The 17,387-nt window shown below is 45.5% G+C and overlaps 1 protein-coding gene across 9 annotated transcripts in view; it reads right to left on the reverse strand.

The window, feature by feature from the left end:
* ACACA (acetyl-CoA carboxylase alpha) overlaps window positions 1-17,387 on the reverse strand; it is a 324,534-nt gene that overhangs the window by 232,364 nt on the left and 74,783 nt on the right. For 7 of the 9 annotated variants that reach the window (XM_037742496.1, XM_037742495.1, XM_017539859.2 and 4 more), the window contains exons 2-3: window positions 15,583-15,629; window positions 6,069-6,321 (exon numbers count right to left, since the gene is read on the reverse strand). In XM_037742496.1, the coding sequence (XP_037598424.1) occupies window positions 6,069-6,321; window positions 15,583-15,629 (300 nt within the window). The remainder of the gene's footprint in view (window positions 1-6,068; window positions 6,322-15,582; window positions 15,630-17,387) is intronic. The other 2 variants (XM_017539866.2, XM_017539865.2) reach the window with 1 other exon arrangement.

Consider the following 17,387-nt stretch of genomic DNA (forward strand, 5'->3'; position numbering starts at 1 on the left):
AAAAAAAAAAAAAAAAAAAAAATGTTAAATATATGTGAATATATATTTTCTAACTACTATTCCTTTCTAACAAGGCTAACATTTAATTAGAGAAGAATTACTCAACAGAACATAAGGGCTGGATGCAGTACTTTGGGAAGCTGAGGTGGTGGATCACTGAGGTCAGGAGTTCGAGACCAGTCTGACCAATATGGTAAAACCTCATCTCTACTAAAAATATGAAAATTAGGGCCGGGCGAGGTAGCTCGCGCCTGTAATCCCAGCACTTTGGGAGGCTAAGGCGGGTGGATCGTGAGGTCAAGAGATCGAGACCATTCTGGTCAACATGGTGAAACCCCGACTCTACTAAAAATACAAGAAAATGAGCTGGGCATGGTGGCATGTGCCCATCAAACATGCTTCATTTTATTTTTACCATGAAACAAAGGTCATTCAATGATTTGAGCATGTATTTTAAGACACATAAGAGAAAACTGAGATGGATTTTCAAATACTATTGATATGGGAAAGGGACAGGGAATTGCTGGGTAGAGAAGGGTAGAGTCCCTGGTGAGGGCTCCACCCTCGGCCTATGCCCATGGACCTATGAGAGAATAGGCATGTCTGTTTTGCATTCAAATGCAATTTGCATTTTCCAAGACCACTCTGGACTGCCACCGCCCCCATCCTGTGCCTATGTAAACCCAAGACCTTAGCGGTCACACACACAAGCGACTGAACATCGAGAGGAGCAGAACAGACCAGCAGATATCAGTAGGCTGGCCAAACTGCAATGGCAGAACAACGAGGCAGACAGAGAGAGAAGAGAGGGACGTTTGGACGCCAGGGGGAATTCGACTGGGGGCGGTCAGAGAAGAGTCTGGTCACTGGGAGGCCGGACATCAGGGGAAGACCACCTTCCCACTCCACCCTCTCCTTCAGGATCCCCATCTCACTGAGAGCCACCTCCACCACTCAATAAAACCTTGCACTCACCCTTCGAGCCCATATGTGATCCAATTTTTCTAGTACACTGGGCAAGAGCTCAGGATACAGAAAGCTGTCACACTGGCCCTCTGCCCTTGTAATAAAGCAGAAAGTCTACTGAGATGGTTAACACAAGCCATTTGCAGACAGTAAAGCTGAAAGAGCACACTGTAACACATGGCCAGTTGGGCTTCGGGAGTCGCAGACATCACCCCTAGATGCTGCCATGGGGCTGGAGTCCAAAAGTGCTTCCAATGGCCACTGCCCCTGCCCATCTGCATGCTCCCCCTAAGGGCTTGAGCAGTGGGGCAACCAAAAGAGCAAGCCACATCCCTGTGGCACATCCTGCAAGAGAAATGAGGGAACTCTCCCATTTCACTATAACATGAAGTATACACTGAGCAAGGTGGCTCATGCCTGTAATCCCAGCATTTGGGGAGGCCAAGGCTGGATAATCACTTGAGGCCAGGAATTCAAGACCAGCCAGGGCAACATAGCAAGACCCCATCTCTAAAAAACTTGAAAAATTAGCTGAGCATGGTGATGCACGCCTACTACTCCTCTACTCAGGAGGCTGAAGTGGGGGGATCATTTGAGCCCAGGAGTTTTAAGTTAGTGAGCTATGATTGTGCCACTGAGCACTTCAGCCTGGATGACAATGAGACCCTGTCTCTAAACAAACAAACAAACAAGTCACACATTTAGCATAGGATAAAAAGTATTTAAAGAAATCACACTATGCTAAGAGGTAAAAGACCCAAATGTGGAGATAACCTGTTCCAACTGGACTTCAACCAGGAATTCAGCTTATTAGTGGACAAACTGTTTATACTTCTGTTTGGTTGATAGCATGGGGTGAATTTCAAGTATGTAAAACAATCTGACCTCAAGTGACATCGCATAGGAGCAGAGAAACTGCCAATATCCATACAACTAGATGGCTCTGTTATATGTCACCAAATCATACACTGGGTATCAAAATTAAGATGTTCACTGACAGGGCACAGTGGCTCATCCCTGTAATCCCAGCACTTTGGGAGGCCTAGGCGGGCAGATCACGAGGTCAGGAGTTCGAGACCAGCCTGACCAACATGGTGAAACCCCATGTCTACTAAAAATACAAAGATTAGGTGGGCATGGTGGCATGCACCTATAATCCCAGCTACTCAGGAGGCTGAGGCAGGAGAATTGCTTGAACCCACGAGGTGGAGGTTGCACTGAGCCGAGATCGTGCCACTGCACTCCAGCCTAGGCAACAAGAGTGAAATTCCAACTCAAATTAAAAAAAAAAGAAGGTCTACATTCGGTCTTTCTTTTTAAATGTCCAATTAAACACTAATGAGTTTCAGAAATATATCAACCTGGCTGATGTATCAACCCCTAGCTGATCTTATCTAAAAATAAAAAGCCAAGTCAGTTGTCTACAATGAAGTCTGTATATTCCCTCCAAGTTATAACTACTTTTTTACTTAGGGTCTTATTTTCAAATGTTTGGGTCACAAAGCTTAGAAAGTGATTCATCAAGCCTGGCCTGGTGGCTCATACCTGTAATCTTAGCACTTTGGAATGCCAAGGCAGGCAGATTGCCTGAGCACAGGAGTTCAAGATCAGCCTGGCCAATATGGTGAAACCCATCTCTACTAAAATACAAAAAATTAGCTGGATGTGGTGGTGCACACCTATAGTCCCAGCTACTTGGGAGGCTGAGGCATAAGAATATCTTGAACCCAGGAGGCGGAGGTTGCAGTGAGCTGAGATCGAACCACTGTAATGCAGCCTGGACAACAGAGCAAGACTGTACCTCAAAAAAAAAGAAAAAAGAAAAGTGATTTGCCCAGTCTTTCAGTGGACTCTAGAAAATACATGATGCAAATCATCTCCAACCCAGGAAAGGTCTGTTTTCCATTTAGGCCCATCCATCATACCACTAACTTCTCAGCACCTAAAGTTGAGAGAAAGACTCAGTCTCATCTTATATTTATGTCAATTACTAGATTTGGTTTCAGATGACCTCCAGTTAACATCTCTTAAGAATGTGTCTGCCCCCTTAATCTATGTCACCCATGAAGGAATTGGCTATTCATTCTAGGAGCTGATCCTAAACTCAACTTAGTCTCTGTTTAACTTCGAGTTCAAAGAGAAAAAAGGAGTATCTGAATCAATATTTTCATTTTTATAAATGACTCCAAAGAGATAACATGTGCTGTGTAGGGTCACACACCTAATTAGTGGCAGATATCATAACAGAGGTCTTCCATCTATCAAATGAATTTGACTCAATTTAAATCACCCCAAAGGTCACCATATCCACAAGTGACCTAAGGAATGAATTAACAGAAAATGTTTTTTTCTGTTTTAGAACATTAGCTAGCTGAGGAGTGAGTTGGAACTGGCACTGTCTCCTTCCCATGCTGCTGATCACACTTCAATCCATGGCTCCTCCACAAGCTATGGACATCATTTTTGCAACAATAAGGCATGTGAAGAAATTCCAGACACTCATGCCACTGACTACACAGACTTTACGTAAGAGCCATCAAGTTTGGGAATGATCTGGCAATTACAAACTGCCTTGTGATATTACTAGCTGAGTTTCTCACAATGTGTTTATCTCGCCACTGCCAAACTCAGTTTCCTAATCCAACAAATGGATATTATGTTTCACATAGACTCAAACTGGACAAATTTCTCAAGATGCTATGTGGTTTTATGGATTTAGAGCTAAACCAGTCTTTCTCAACAGGGGCACTATGACATTTTGAGAAGATTTCTTGGATGAGTAGGATTATCCACTACACTGCAGAAGGTTTAGTATCACTGGTCCTTTATACTCTAAATGCAAGTAGTCTGACCAGTCACAATCCCCCTACACACACTTCCAAATGACCTCAAGACAGAAGACCACCATTACCAGTATTAACCTTAGAGTCAACCATTAAGTAAACTATAAAAAAATGTTTACATAAAGACCTAATCCCTTTTCCCTGCCACTAAAATACTGCTCTCTATTCCTCTTTTTAACCCAGAGATAATGCTTTGTTCACTAACTCTATAAAACCAACTTTGTCAGACAAAAAAATAAATAAAATAAAAATAGCTTTGTCTGAACTAGTTATCTAATTAAGACACTTGTATGGACAGGGAAGTAGAGTGGAAAAGTTACTGAAATAAAATCAGGATATGAGTTTGAATTCAAGTTTTCCGGCTATTCAAACTTAGGCAAGTTATTTCTCCTCATTGGGCCTTAGTTTTCGCAACTATTAAAAAGTATTTTGTGGCTGGGTGCAGTAGCTCATGCCTGTGATCCCAGCACTTTCTCAGGCCATGATGGGAGGATTGCTTGACACCAGGAGTTCAAGACCAGCCTGGGGAACATAGCAAGACCTCTGTCTCTATTTAAATTTTTTAAATTAATCTTTTAAAATAAAATCAAATGTGTGACGCTAAATTGTCTCTCTGCTTTACTACAATTCTAGGAATCTATGAAGTAAAACATAATCAACTTGTTTTACACTTTTATTTTGACCTCCACATAGCTAAGTGAGGGTGACCTCACTAACAAGCAGCTCTACGTAATCTCTCAGAAGCCCTGATCCCAAGTCCCAAGGATAACAGAACAATCACATCCAGCCAGATCTCATATGGATTTTATTAGAGAGACAGTGTATTTAGCATATAAAACAGAGCTGAATTATTTTATGACCCATTAATAACAGAGGTACCAAGATAACAACAGCAGCAACAGTCATCCTAACTTATGTTTATTTAGGGTATACCTATAATCTGAATGCTGCTTGTGCATTATCACCTGCATACCTTAAAAACAAAAAAAAATCTCCAGTTCCACGCCAACCCAGTATCAAATGATTCGAAATCTCTGGGGATGGGGCGTATCTCCCAAGGCTCCCCCAGGTGATTCTGATAAACAGGGAGAAACAAGAACCACTAATCCAGAACCCTTTAATCCAAGAACTGCAAACCAAATGACCAAAGGTTACTATCTCATACGCTAGTTATTTAAACAAATATGAATAAATAAATACAATCTAGTGTTATTATTTACTGACATTCTCAGTTACAGAGAACTGTGTTTCTAGAGAAAAAGGAGAGCTCCATTAACAAACCCTTTATTGGGAACTGGCCTTGCTAGAAACAGAATATAACTTCCTGACAATCTGGTGAATCAGTTCAAAAAAACTTACCACAGCCAGGCGCAATGGCTCACGTCTGCAATCCCAGGACTTTGGGAGGCCAAGGCGGGCAGATCACAAGCTCAGGAGTTTGAGACTAGCCTGACTAACACGGGAAACCCAGTCTCCACTAAAAATACAAAAATTAGCAAGGCAGGTGAAGCGCACCTGTAATCCCAGCTACTCGGGAGTCTGAGGCAGGATAATTGCTTGAACCTGGGAGGGGGAGTTTGCAGTCGGCAAAGGTTACACCACTATATGCCAGCCTGGGCGACACAGCGAGACTCGGTCTCAAAAAAACGAAAAAAACAAACAAAAAAAGAAACTTGCTACAAAGTTGACTATCCCTGGAGAATTCCTATCAATCATCAAGCTGGTTAAAACAATGTTAGTCAAAGTAGTACAAAGACTGAAATTCCTCAACCTAACTCTTACTCACTAGATCTCACTAAAAGACTTAGTAGGTAGAAGTGGCTGGGTGTGGTGGTTCACATCTGTAATCCAAGGCAGGCAGATCACTTGAGGTCGGGAATTCAAGACCACCCTGGCCAACATGGTGAAACCTTGTGTCTACCAAAAAATACAAAAATTAGCTAGGTGCAATGGCGTGCACCTACAGTCCCAGCTAGTACTTAGGAGGCAGAATCTCTTGACTTGGGAGGTGGAGGTTGCAGTGAGGCAAGATTGCACCAAAAAAAAAAAAAAAAGACCTAGTAGGACATAAAAAATTTGAGGGAAACATACATGATTTCTGAAAAATACATTATTTCTGACTTCCTCAACAAAGCTTTGAGTCCAGTGACATAGGAAGAGGCAAAGCAGTCTTGGCTGAAATTATATTTGCTCTTTTCAGAATATAATCAGCAAAATTAACAAGACAGATGAAATAAGTAGACCATTAAACTCTCTTACCTTATGTGCAAGGCCAAGCCATCCTGTAGGCTAGAGATCCCCAAATCAGAGAGTGTATCTGAGCCAACAGAAGCAGGTGACAAAGAGCCCTCCTTCTCCTCCAGTAGATCCAGCTTCACCAGGTTACTGATCTCATCCTCTGAGTTATCTTCGGACACAGAACCAATTATGAATCGAGAGTGCTGGTTTAGTTCCAGAGGTTTGGCCAAGGGAGATGATTCATCCATTATTCCTCCAAAATGAGCTCTTAGGGCTATGGAGAAAATGAAAAGTGAGAAAAGCACGCTATGAATAATAATCCATATCTGAGGTCAGCCAGAGGTTATATCTAATAAACCACAGCTGAGACTTGGAAGCAAGGCAGTTTGAGAACTTCCTTGGCTATTCTATTTCAGGACCTTTAATTTCTAAGGGAGGAAAATTGAGATCATGATAACTATGCCTATAAATTAAAACTAGTTCCCTTTTCCTCAAAGAAATTTTTCTCAAAAAACTGTAAGCCATTCCTAACCTCATTATCATTTGGCGATGTCCACGAGATAATTATGATTAATGGGGAAACCTTCGAAGTAGGCAAAAGCTGCTTGTTGTGATATTGCTATTTTGGTTGTTAGTGATGGGGGAATGAATGGCAAGGGTTTGGGCAAAGTCATGGTTGTTTGAAATGGTATTTGAACTACGTAATGATCATCTGGTTTCAAACACTACACATTGAGGCTGTAGTGTGCTGTGACAGCACCACTGCACACCAGCCTGGGTGACAGACCAGGACTCTGAGTCAAAACAAGAAAAAAAAGGAAAGACAACTATAGACATTTCCTCCCCCCTCCTTTTTTTTTTTCTTAAAAGGCAGGGTCTTGCTCTGTTGCTCAGGCTAGAGTGCAGTGGCAAGATCCTAGCTCACTGCAGCCACAAACTCCTGGGCTCAAACAATCCTCCCACCTCAGCTTCCCAAATAGCTGGGACTATAGGCATGCACTACTACGGCTGGCTACTTGCTTTTTTGTACAGAGTCTTGACATGTTGCCTAGTCTCAAACTCCTAAGCTCAAGTGATCCTCCCACCTTGGCCTCCCAAAGGGCTGGGATTACAGGTGTGAGCCACTAAGCCCAGCCTAACATTTCCTGAAAGTGAATTGGAGATGACTTCAGCTAACTTTTATCTTTAAAACTAGGATCAAATATAAAAATAACATGCAACAGGCCGGGCGCGGTGGCTCAAGCCTGTAATCCCAGCACTGTGGGAGGCCGAGGCGGGTAGATCACGAGGTCAAGAGATCGAGACCATCATGGTCAACATAGTGAAACCCCGTCTCTACTAAAAATACAAAAAATTAGCTGGACATGGTGGCGCGTGCCTGTAATCCCAGCGACTCAGGAGGCTGGGGCAGGAGAATTGCCTGAACCCGGGAGGCGGAGGTTGCGGTGAGCTGAGATCGCACCATTGCACTCCAGCCTGGGTAACAAGAGCGAAACTCCGTCTCAAAAAAAAATAATAATAATAATAACATGCAACATAAAAAGTCTGATGTCCAAATTTACTATATATTTCCCCCTTGAAATATTAGGTCTTAAAAAAAACTCCAGGCTGGGCACAATGGCTCACACCTGTAATCCCAGCACTTTGTGGAGGAGGGGATCATTTGAGGTCAGAAGCTGAAGACCAGCCTGGCCAACATGGTGAAACCTCGTCTCTACTAAAAATACAGGCCAGGCCTAGTGGCTCACACCTGCAATCCCAGCACTTTGGGAGGCTGAGGTGGGTGGATCACCTGAGGTCAGGAGTTTGCGACCAGCCCGGCTGACATGGCAAAACCCCATCTCTACTAAAAATACAAAAATTAACCAGGCATTGTGGCGTGCGCCTGTAATCCCAGCTACTTGGAAGGCTGAAGCAGGAGAATAACTTGAACCTGGCAGGTGGAAGTTGCAGTGAGCCAAGATCGCACCACTGCACTCCAGCCTGAGTGACAGAGTGAGACGCTGTCTCAAAAAAAAGAAAACATCTTTAAAGGGCTTCCATCATTTTTGGCCAGGCACAGTGGTCACACCTGTAATCCTAGCACTTTGGCAGTCTGAGGAGAGTGGATCACCTGAGATCAGGAGTTCAAGACCAGCCTGGCCAATATGGTGAAACCCCATCTTTACTAAAAATACACCAAATTAGCTGGGCATGGTGGCGGGCACCTGTAATCCCAGCTACTTCGGAGGCCGAGGCATGAGAATCGCTTGAACCCAGGAGGCAGAGGTTGCAGTGAGCCAAGATCATGCCACTACACTCCAGCCTGGGTGACAGACACTCCCTCCATCTCAAAAATAAAAGAGAAAAAGAAAAGAAGAAAAAAAGGCAGAGAGGAGGAAAAAGGGGAAATGGGAGGGAAAAAGGAAGAAAGGGAGAGGGAGAGGAAAGTTCCAACAGACTGACCACACTGAAGAACACCAAAAGTTACAGCAGCAAAAAGCCTATTTCTTTCACATTTACAGCTGTAAATAGTTAACTTTAAAAATAACAGTAGATCCAAAAAATAAAATTCCATCCCAACTAACACAAAAAATAATGGGTGGCTTCTTCACAAGGTAAGTAAGCTAGGCACTTAGGTGCAGGTTCTTGCAGATTGACTGAAGTTAGGTGACCACACACAAAACAGAAAATCCACAAAAAAGGCACAATTATTTGATTCCATGGGAGAAGAAAGAGTTAATAAAACATGGTTCCTGTGCTAATAAGTGACAGTCTTAACAAGGCCAACTTAAAGTTCCTAGTTAAGAAGACCATTAAGGCAGCCTTCTCTAAACAGTTACATAGATTGGAGGCAACTCAGTGTGAACAGCTAAAAAGCCTGTCCAGCAACCACACTGAATAGTATTTCCCAGGCACCAGCCTACAAACCAACAGAAAAGAGAAGTCAAGTATGTGTAAGGCTGGTTGCCTCGCCGGGAGTTCGGACGTGCCCATCTCCCTCCCCGCTTGAAAATTACATTATCAGAATATGCCCATCATCTAGCTCCGCCTTGGAAAACCCCTCTGCACTCGGCACCTAACCCCACCCTTGGAAATCCCCTCTGCACTCAGCACTTAGCCCGCTCACTGGAAATCCCACCTACCTACCAATAGCAGCTCACCCCATCCACATCCTGTTTCTCCAAATCCAATCAAAGGCCTTCACTCCCTATAAAACCCCACTCCTAAGAGGAGTCAAGTGCGACTTCCCTGGCCCCTCTCCTGGGGACCATGGAACCTCCCCCAGGAGCTGAATAAATTGGCGTCTAATTTTCTTGTGCTGGCCTCAGTTTCCTCGTTTTTAACTCAGCAAGAAACCAACAGAGAATAAACTTTACAAGTGATGCCGAAACCCAGGAGGAAGTTGTACCACCCCTCCTGGGAGAAACTGACTCCTCCACCTGAAGCCGGACCAGGGAACCACTCCATCGCAAGGTAAGAGGGAACTGCTCCATCGCAAGGTAAAACTTCTGTTACCCACAGCCTCTTCTGCTGCCTGCCTCGTGGACTCCCTGCTCGCTATCGCGGCTGCGTCAGGGACTCCTTCTCGTTTCTCACCATGGGCCCGGGACCCCGGCCTCATCTCGAGGACCTGAGCGTACAGGAGACGTCCCTACTCTCTTGTCTTCTCCCCGTGAGGGGATTCTGGGGGTCAGGAATTTGAGGGAGACGTCCCCACCTTCCTGAACCCTCTCATATTCTCGTGGACTCCCTGCTCGTAACCACAGCCGCGTCAGGGACTCCTTCTGGTTTCTCGCTGTGGGCCCGGGGTCTGCGGCCTCGTCTTGAGGACTTGAGCATAGAGGAGACGTCCCTATTCTCTTGTCTCCTTCCCGTGAGGGGATTCAGGGGTCAGGAATTTGAGGGAGACATCCCCATCTTCCTGAACCCTCTCCGGCGTTCGGCAGGGCAGTCCAGGACGCCTTCCGAACATCTCTGTAGCAGCAGCCGAGGTTTAGGTATTCAGAAGCCCCGTTTGTAAACATAAGCCCTGCCTAACAGCAGGACCAAATTACGGTCCTAAAACGTCTTACGGTACTAAACGGCTTACGGTACTAAAACGTCTATCTCAAATTCTCAGATCAGCCCTTTTGGCATATAAGCTCTCCTTAATTAAGTAATTCTGTTTTCTTTCTTCCTCCTCCTCTTCTACTGAGGCCTCTCTCTCTCTTTCTTTCTTGTTATAATTGTTACATTGTTACGGCCTGCAAGGCTGCTTTTCCTCTCCACCGTGGCCTGGCCACAATATCCCCTAGACAACCAGTCTAAGTGGCCTCCAGAGGGCACGCTCAACTTTAATGTCCTGACAGACTTAGACAACTTTTGCCAAAAGAACAGTAAATCGTCAGAGGTCCCCTATGTGCAGGCTTTCTGGTACCTTCGCTCCCAGCCCGCCCTCTGCTCCTCTTGTTCCTCCTCCCAGGTTCTGTTAGCCAAAACCCCACCTTTGCCCTCAGCCCTGCCCGGCTCCACACTCTCCAAAGACCTGGAAGACCTGTCCTGCCCCGCCCGCTTCACCAACCCCCCTCCTTATGCGAGGCCTCAACTCCCTCCTCCCTCTTCTCCTTCTCCTCCCCAAAGCCCGAATATAACTTCCCCTGTCAGTGCTCGTACCTGCTCTCACAAATCCCCACTCCTCTGCCCTTTGCGTGTGGTAGCTGGAGCAGAGGGCATTGTCCGAGTGTACGTTCCTTTCTCTCTCTCTCTGATCTGTCAGCCATTGAAAAACGCCTAGGGTCATTCTCTACCAATCCTACCACTTATACAAAAGAATTTTGTTACCTCACCCAGGCTTATGACCTAACCTGGCATAACACCTATGTGATCCTGTCTTCCACTCTTACTCCTGATGAGTGTGACCACATTCTTACAGAGGCCCGAGCTCATGCTGATCAGGTACATCTCACTAACAATCAAATGCCAGTAGGCACAGCGGCGATCCCCGAGGCCAACCCTAATTGGGACTATCAAACTGGTCAAGACGGCCGCTGCTGCCGAGACCAAATGTTACAGTGCCTCCTAGCAGGCATGCAAAGCGCAGCTCTAAAGGTAGTTAATTATGACAAGTTAAGGGAAATAACTTAGGGTCCTGATGAAAACCCAGCTGCCTTCCTAGACCGATTAACTAATGCTATGATCCTCCATACCCGGCTAGATCCGGCCTCCTTAGCAGGGGCTACAGTCCTAGCCACCCACTTCATCTCCCAGTCAGTAGCTGATATAAGGAGGAAACTTAAAAAAGCTGAGGAGGGCCCCCAAACTCCCATATGGGACCTGGTGAACACGGCATTTAAGGTTTTCAATGGCCGAGAGGAACAGGCTGAGGCCACCCACAAGGCCCATTTACAGCAAAAGGTAGGCCTCCAAACCCAAGCTCTTGTAGCAGCCCTGAGGCCAGCAGCCCACTGAACATTTGGTGGAGGGGGTCCATCAAAACCCTCCCAAAATTAGTTAAAGGCCCCGCCTGGGCCCTGTTTCAGATGTGGCCAGGAGGGACACTGGGCACAGCAGTGCGCCTGTCCTCGTCCACCTCCTGGGCCCTGCCCAAGCTGCAAACAGACTGGACACTGGAAGGTTGACTGCCCATCCTGGGCTGCAGGCTCACCCCCCACACCTCTATGCGGAGGGCAGGCCAGTCCGCAGGAAGCAGTCCCTTCGCTTGAACTTCTTGGCCTTCTGGACAACTGATGCAGCCCAGACTCGAGGACCCCCATCACCCTAGCTGAGCCCAGGGTAACGCTGCAGGTAGCGGGTAAGTCCATTACCTTTTTAATGGACACGGGGGCTACCTATTCTGTACTGCATTCCTACCCAGGACCTAGCATACCTTCCCAGGTTTCAGTCATGGGGACTGATGGAAAGCCGTCCTGTCCTAACCAAACTCGTCCCTTAGCCTGTGTCCCTGAGGGACACCCCTTCTCCCACTCCTTTCTAATCACACCCTCATGCCCAGTCCCCCTTCAAGGACGAGATATTCTCCAGACTGTAGGGGCCACACTCCAATTCACCGGCCCCCACATTCAAGCTTATCATCTGCCCACCTCCTACTGCTACTCCTAACAGGTATCACACCCTGCCTTAACCCCTCGCCTCAACCCCCATCCCTCCTAATGAAGTCAATCCCTCAGTATGGGATACCTCCAAGCCTGTGGTGGCCAGACATCACATACCAGTTAAAATACTCCTGAAGAACTCTACCCATTTTCCGTCACGTCCTCAGTTTCCCATCTCAAAAGCCCACCGCCAGGGCCTAAAGCCTATCATCAACCGACTTCTGGCCTGGGGACTTCTTATCCCCACCAGTTCCCCTTGTAATACTCCTATCTTACCCGTCCGAAAGCCGACCGACAACTACCGCCTAGTTCAGGACGTGCGCCTCATCAACAAGGCAGTGGCACCCATCCACCCAGTGGTCCCCAACGCATACACTCTATTATCCAACATTCCCTCCACTACCTCTCATTTTATGGTTCTTGACCTTAAGGATGCCTTCTTTACTATTCCCCTTCACCCAGTCGTACTTCCTTTTTGCCTTCACCTGGACCAATCCTGACACCAACCTGTCACAGCAGCTCACCTGGATAGTCCTGCCCCAGGGATTTAGGGACAGCCCCCACATTTTCGGACAAGCCTTAGCAGCTGATCTTAACTCCTGCTCCCTCCAACCCAGTCTCCTTCTCCAGTATGTGGATGATCTGTTACTTTGTAGCCCCTCCCTCTCTCTGTCTCAACAGCACACTGCCACTCTCCTTAACTTTCTTGGATCCAAGGAGTACCGGATATCTCCCTCTAAAGCACAGTTATCAGTCACCTCAGTAGTCTACTTAGGCATTCGCCTCACTCCCAAAACTAAAAGCCTAACGACCGACTGCCGGCAGGCACTTCTTTCATTGCAGCCCCCGGAGACTGCAGATCAGATTCTCTCCTTCTTAGGATTTGTAGGATACTTCCGTTACTGGGTACCTAACTTTGCCGCTCTAGCTAAACCTCTGTATGTGGCAGCTAAGGACAAACCCACGGGACCCCTCTCTTATCCTGGAGTTGTAAAACAAGCTTTCAGAACCCTACAAACTGCTCTGTCCACGGCACCTCCACTTCAACTGCCTGACCTTAACCATCCCTTCCACTTGTTTACTGACGAGAAACAAGGGATTGCAGTTGAAGTCCTAACCCAACCCCTAGGTCCCGTGTATCGTCCTGTAGCATATTTATCAAAACAACTTGATCCCACAGTCAGGGGTGGCAGCCTTGCCTGTGGGCCCTGGGGGCGGCAACAGAACTTACCAAGGAATCCCTAAAACTTACCTTAGGCCAGCCTATCTCAGTGTTTTCTCCTCATAGACAGACCGACCTTCTCTCTCACAAATCTCTCGCTCACCGAGGACCCTCTTGCCTACAGGAGTTTCATCCACTCTTTATTGAAAATCCGTCAGTTAGCCTTAATTCCACTTCTCCACTCAACCCAGCTACTTTGTTTCCTCTTCCATCCCAATCCTCCTCCCCAGCCCATTTCTGCCCTGAACTAATGGATACAAGCCGCCCCAGTAGTACCTGGCTAATATTCCGGTCCTATACACGGATCGTACCCGTGGAAGTAGAACAACTCAATTCGTTAAAAAATTCCATCTTACAAAATGAGGCTACTTTAAGTAACCAACTTAAGCCCTCAATTCAACCCAGGCCCTCAAACTACACTCCCCAGCCTTTCTCCTGGCTAACTCTAGTACAGCAAGAGGTTTATATATTAAACTTAACCGGGGCCACAGATATCACCAACTGCTTTTTATGCGCCTTCCTTAACAAACCCCCCTTAGCTGCAGTTCCCCTCCAGACCAGGTTCAACCTGTCACAATCTCCCATGGGGCCTGACACCACCTTGATGGGTATCCCCTTGTTCAATGTACATTCTCAAAGTCTCTCTCTCTGCTATGGGTCAACCAGCAGCCCCAGCCTCAGGTGCAACACCACGGCAGAAGTAAAATACTGTTTACGCGCCTCCAGGAGGATACTTTTGGTGTAATGGAACCCTAACCAAAGTTATTAATGCATCCCTCCATTTCCCTTGTGTGCTCGTCACACTAGTCCCGCAGTTAAAAGTGTACGGACAAGCTGAGTTCCTATCCCTCATCACACTGTCCCCTGATCACCGAAGCAAACGAGCAGTCTTCCTCCCAACAGTAGATGGCCGCTCTTTAGCATCCTCTCTAGTAGCAGCTGGAATAGGAAGTGGTGCCATGGGCTACAGCATCACTTCAGCCGCCCAACTGGAAGACAAGCTCCGTGTAGCTATTGAAGCGTCAGCCGCCTCTCTAGCCTCCCTCCAGCGACAAATCACGTCGCTGGCTCAGGTAACTCTCCAAAACCGAAGGGCCCTAGGCTTACTAACGGCAGAAAAAGGAGGTACCTGTCTGTTTCTCCAGAAGCAGTGCTGCTATTACATCAATGAAACAGGCCTTGTGGAAGAAAATGTCAACACTCTCTATCGCCTCCAAGAGAACCTCCGCAAGAAGCAGAGCGCACCAGCCTCGTCTCTCAACTAGTGGCAATCCCCCATGCTTACCTGGCTGACTCCCATTATCACCCCCATTATTATTGTGTATCTTCTACTAATACTAGCCCCTTTTTTTCTCAAGTTTTTACAGGCCCGCATAAGAGAAATTTCCAGGGTGGCTGTTAACCAGATGATGCTTCACCCCTATATCCGACTCCCAATCGAGGCACCAGCCAACTGACTCCTTCCCCCTACTTCGCCCCTATTCAGCAGGAAGTAGCCAGAAAGAAGTGGCGTCCTATATATCATCAAAAAGGTCTGAATGTAAGGCTGGTTGCCTCGCCGGGAGTTCGGACGTGCCCATCTCCCTCCCCGCTTGAAAATTACATTATCAGAATATGCCCATCATCTAGCTCTGCCTTGGAAAACCCCTCTGCACTCGGCACCTAACCCCACCCTTGGAAATCCCCTCTGCACTCAGCACTTAGCCCGCTCACTGGAAATCCCACCTACCTACCAATAGCAGCTCACCCTGTCCACATCCTGTTTCTCCAAATCCAATCAAAGGCCTTCACTCCCTATAAAACCCCACTCCTGAGAGGAGTCAAGCGTGACTTCCCTGGCCCCTCTCCCCGGGACCATGGAACCTCGCCCGGGAGTTGAATAAATTGGTATCTAATTTTCTTGTGCTGGCCTCAGTTTCCTCGTTTTTAACTCAGCAAGAAACCTACAGAGAATAAACTTTACAGTATGGAAAATCACTGAGTAGCTGTCCAGACACTCTAGAAGCTACTCCACAGCCTGTCCCATTTCCACTGATTCTAGTCCTGAATTAAAGAGAGAACATAGTCAAACACTACCATCATTGGACTCCTTGTTCACTTCAGGTTATCCACCCTAAATCTGCCTATGTTCTTTTGTGGAAGTCAACTTTTAACACAAAAGCCTACAGTTTGATATTTTACAACACGAACAAAATTTTTATCACATTGTAAACAAGAAAGAGTATTATTTGTAACTGACCTCTTATAATTCTTGCTGTCTGAGCAGATATCCACCTCCAAAAACAACTAAAGAGAGAAAAAGAGAGATGTGGAGTTTTTTTTTTTAATAAACCAATTTTTGTCAATTCCTGTTTTGCTCAGCATAATACAAAGGTAATAATATACAAAGTATCTTTTTTTGGATCAAATCTATTATTTAACTTAAAGCACAATTTTTAGCAGTTTATTATTCAATTCTGTAAATCAAACACATTAAAGACTTTATTGTTTATGAAAATATTAAACAATAGATAAAACATTAACCATTTCACAAAGTGGCTTTTCCATTTGTATACTCGATGAACGCATTTCAACATTTTCATTTCTAATATTTCATCAAAAAAGAGGCAGTGGGGAGAAGAGAACCACTAGATTCTCTACAATTCACTTAAGCTCTGATTATGTTTCCAAGCGGTTACACTTACTCACAAAAGTTGGGAGCCAGGGGCAAGACAGAGCTCCCATTATACTAACTCTCTAAACTGTAAGGGATCTAACAACTCTCAAAATCCTGGGTTTGCTTCTTAAGCCTGACAATTTAAATTTATCTAGGGTAGAAATTCTCAAGTCTGACTGTTTATGAATGACCTGTGGAGCTTTTAAAAATTTTCCAAAGTCTAAACTCCACCCTCTATCTGCTGAATCAGAATTGCAGCTGGAGGCCCAGGGATATCAACTGTAAGTTCCACAGTTAATGGACACTGATGCAAATGCAGGCTTGAGAACCACTGGTCCAGGACAGAGAAGAAAACAAAAGGAAAGAACCTATTACACTGATAAGGAAATCTAAAACTTCCAAGAGAGGACCCCTAAATGACAAGGGACAAGATTTAGGATATTAGGATTTATCCAGTTATGGAGTCTGAGATAGTATCATTCCTTATAATTGAGAAGAGGAAGGAAAAAGTTTGGATCATGTAACCAAAGATGCAGTGAAGCTGGAGTTAAAACCTAGGACCAACCGGGCTCAAACCCTAACTGCCACGTATTGTAAGTGACTGCAGATTTGAACAGGTCACTTAATGTCTCTGTATATTTTACAGACAAGCCTCCTCATCTGTAAAAATAAAGTCTTCTGGTCAGTGGTGTGCACCACTATAGTTCCAGCTACTTGGGAGGCTGATGCTTAGGTTTGCTAGAGTTCAGGAGTTAAAGGCTGCAGCGTGCTATGATCACACCTGTGAAAACCCACTGCATTCCAGCCTGGGCAAAATAGTGGGGCCCCATCTCGAAAATTAATTAATTAATTAATTAATTAAGTTTAAAGAAGATCATATGACTGCTTTGAAAACTAAGAATATATGAAAGGATTTTGTAAACTATAATGCAATAGGCCAGTGTTTTTCAAACTATGGGTTACCACCCAGCAAAACATTAAATCAATTTAGCAAGTTATAACCAATATTTTGAAAATGAAATAACATAGAAAATGTAAAAATATATCATAGTTTATGAGGGTATCTATAGTTTTGTAAATTTTTGTTTCAGTTATATATAGGTCATGACATTTTATGATCATGAGTTGTGTCATAAAAGTCTTAAATCGACCAGATGTGGTGACTCACACCTATAATCCTAGCACTTTGGGAGGCTGACATGGGCAGATCATCTGTGATCAGGAGTTCAAGACCAGCTGAGGCAACATGGTGAAACCCCCTCTCTACTAAAAATACAAAAATTAGTTGGGCATGGTGGTGCAGGCCTGTAATCCCAGCTACTCAGGAGGCTGAAGCAGGAGAATCACTTGAGTCTGAGGAGCGGAGGGTGCAGTGAGCCAAGATCACA

Source organism: Cebus imitator, unplaced genomic scaffold (assembly GCF_001604975.1).
Source record: "Cebus imitator isolate Cc_AM_T3 unplaced genomic scaffold, Cebus_imitator-1.0 Scaffold121, whole genome shotgun sequence".
Lineage (NCBI taxonomy): Eukaryota > Metazoa > Chordata > Mammalia > Primates > Cebidae > Cebus > Cebus imitator.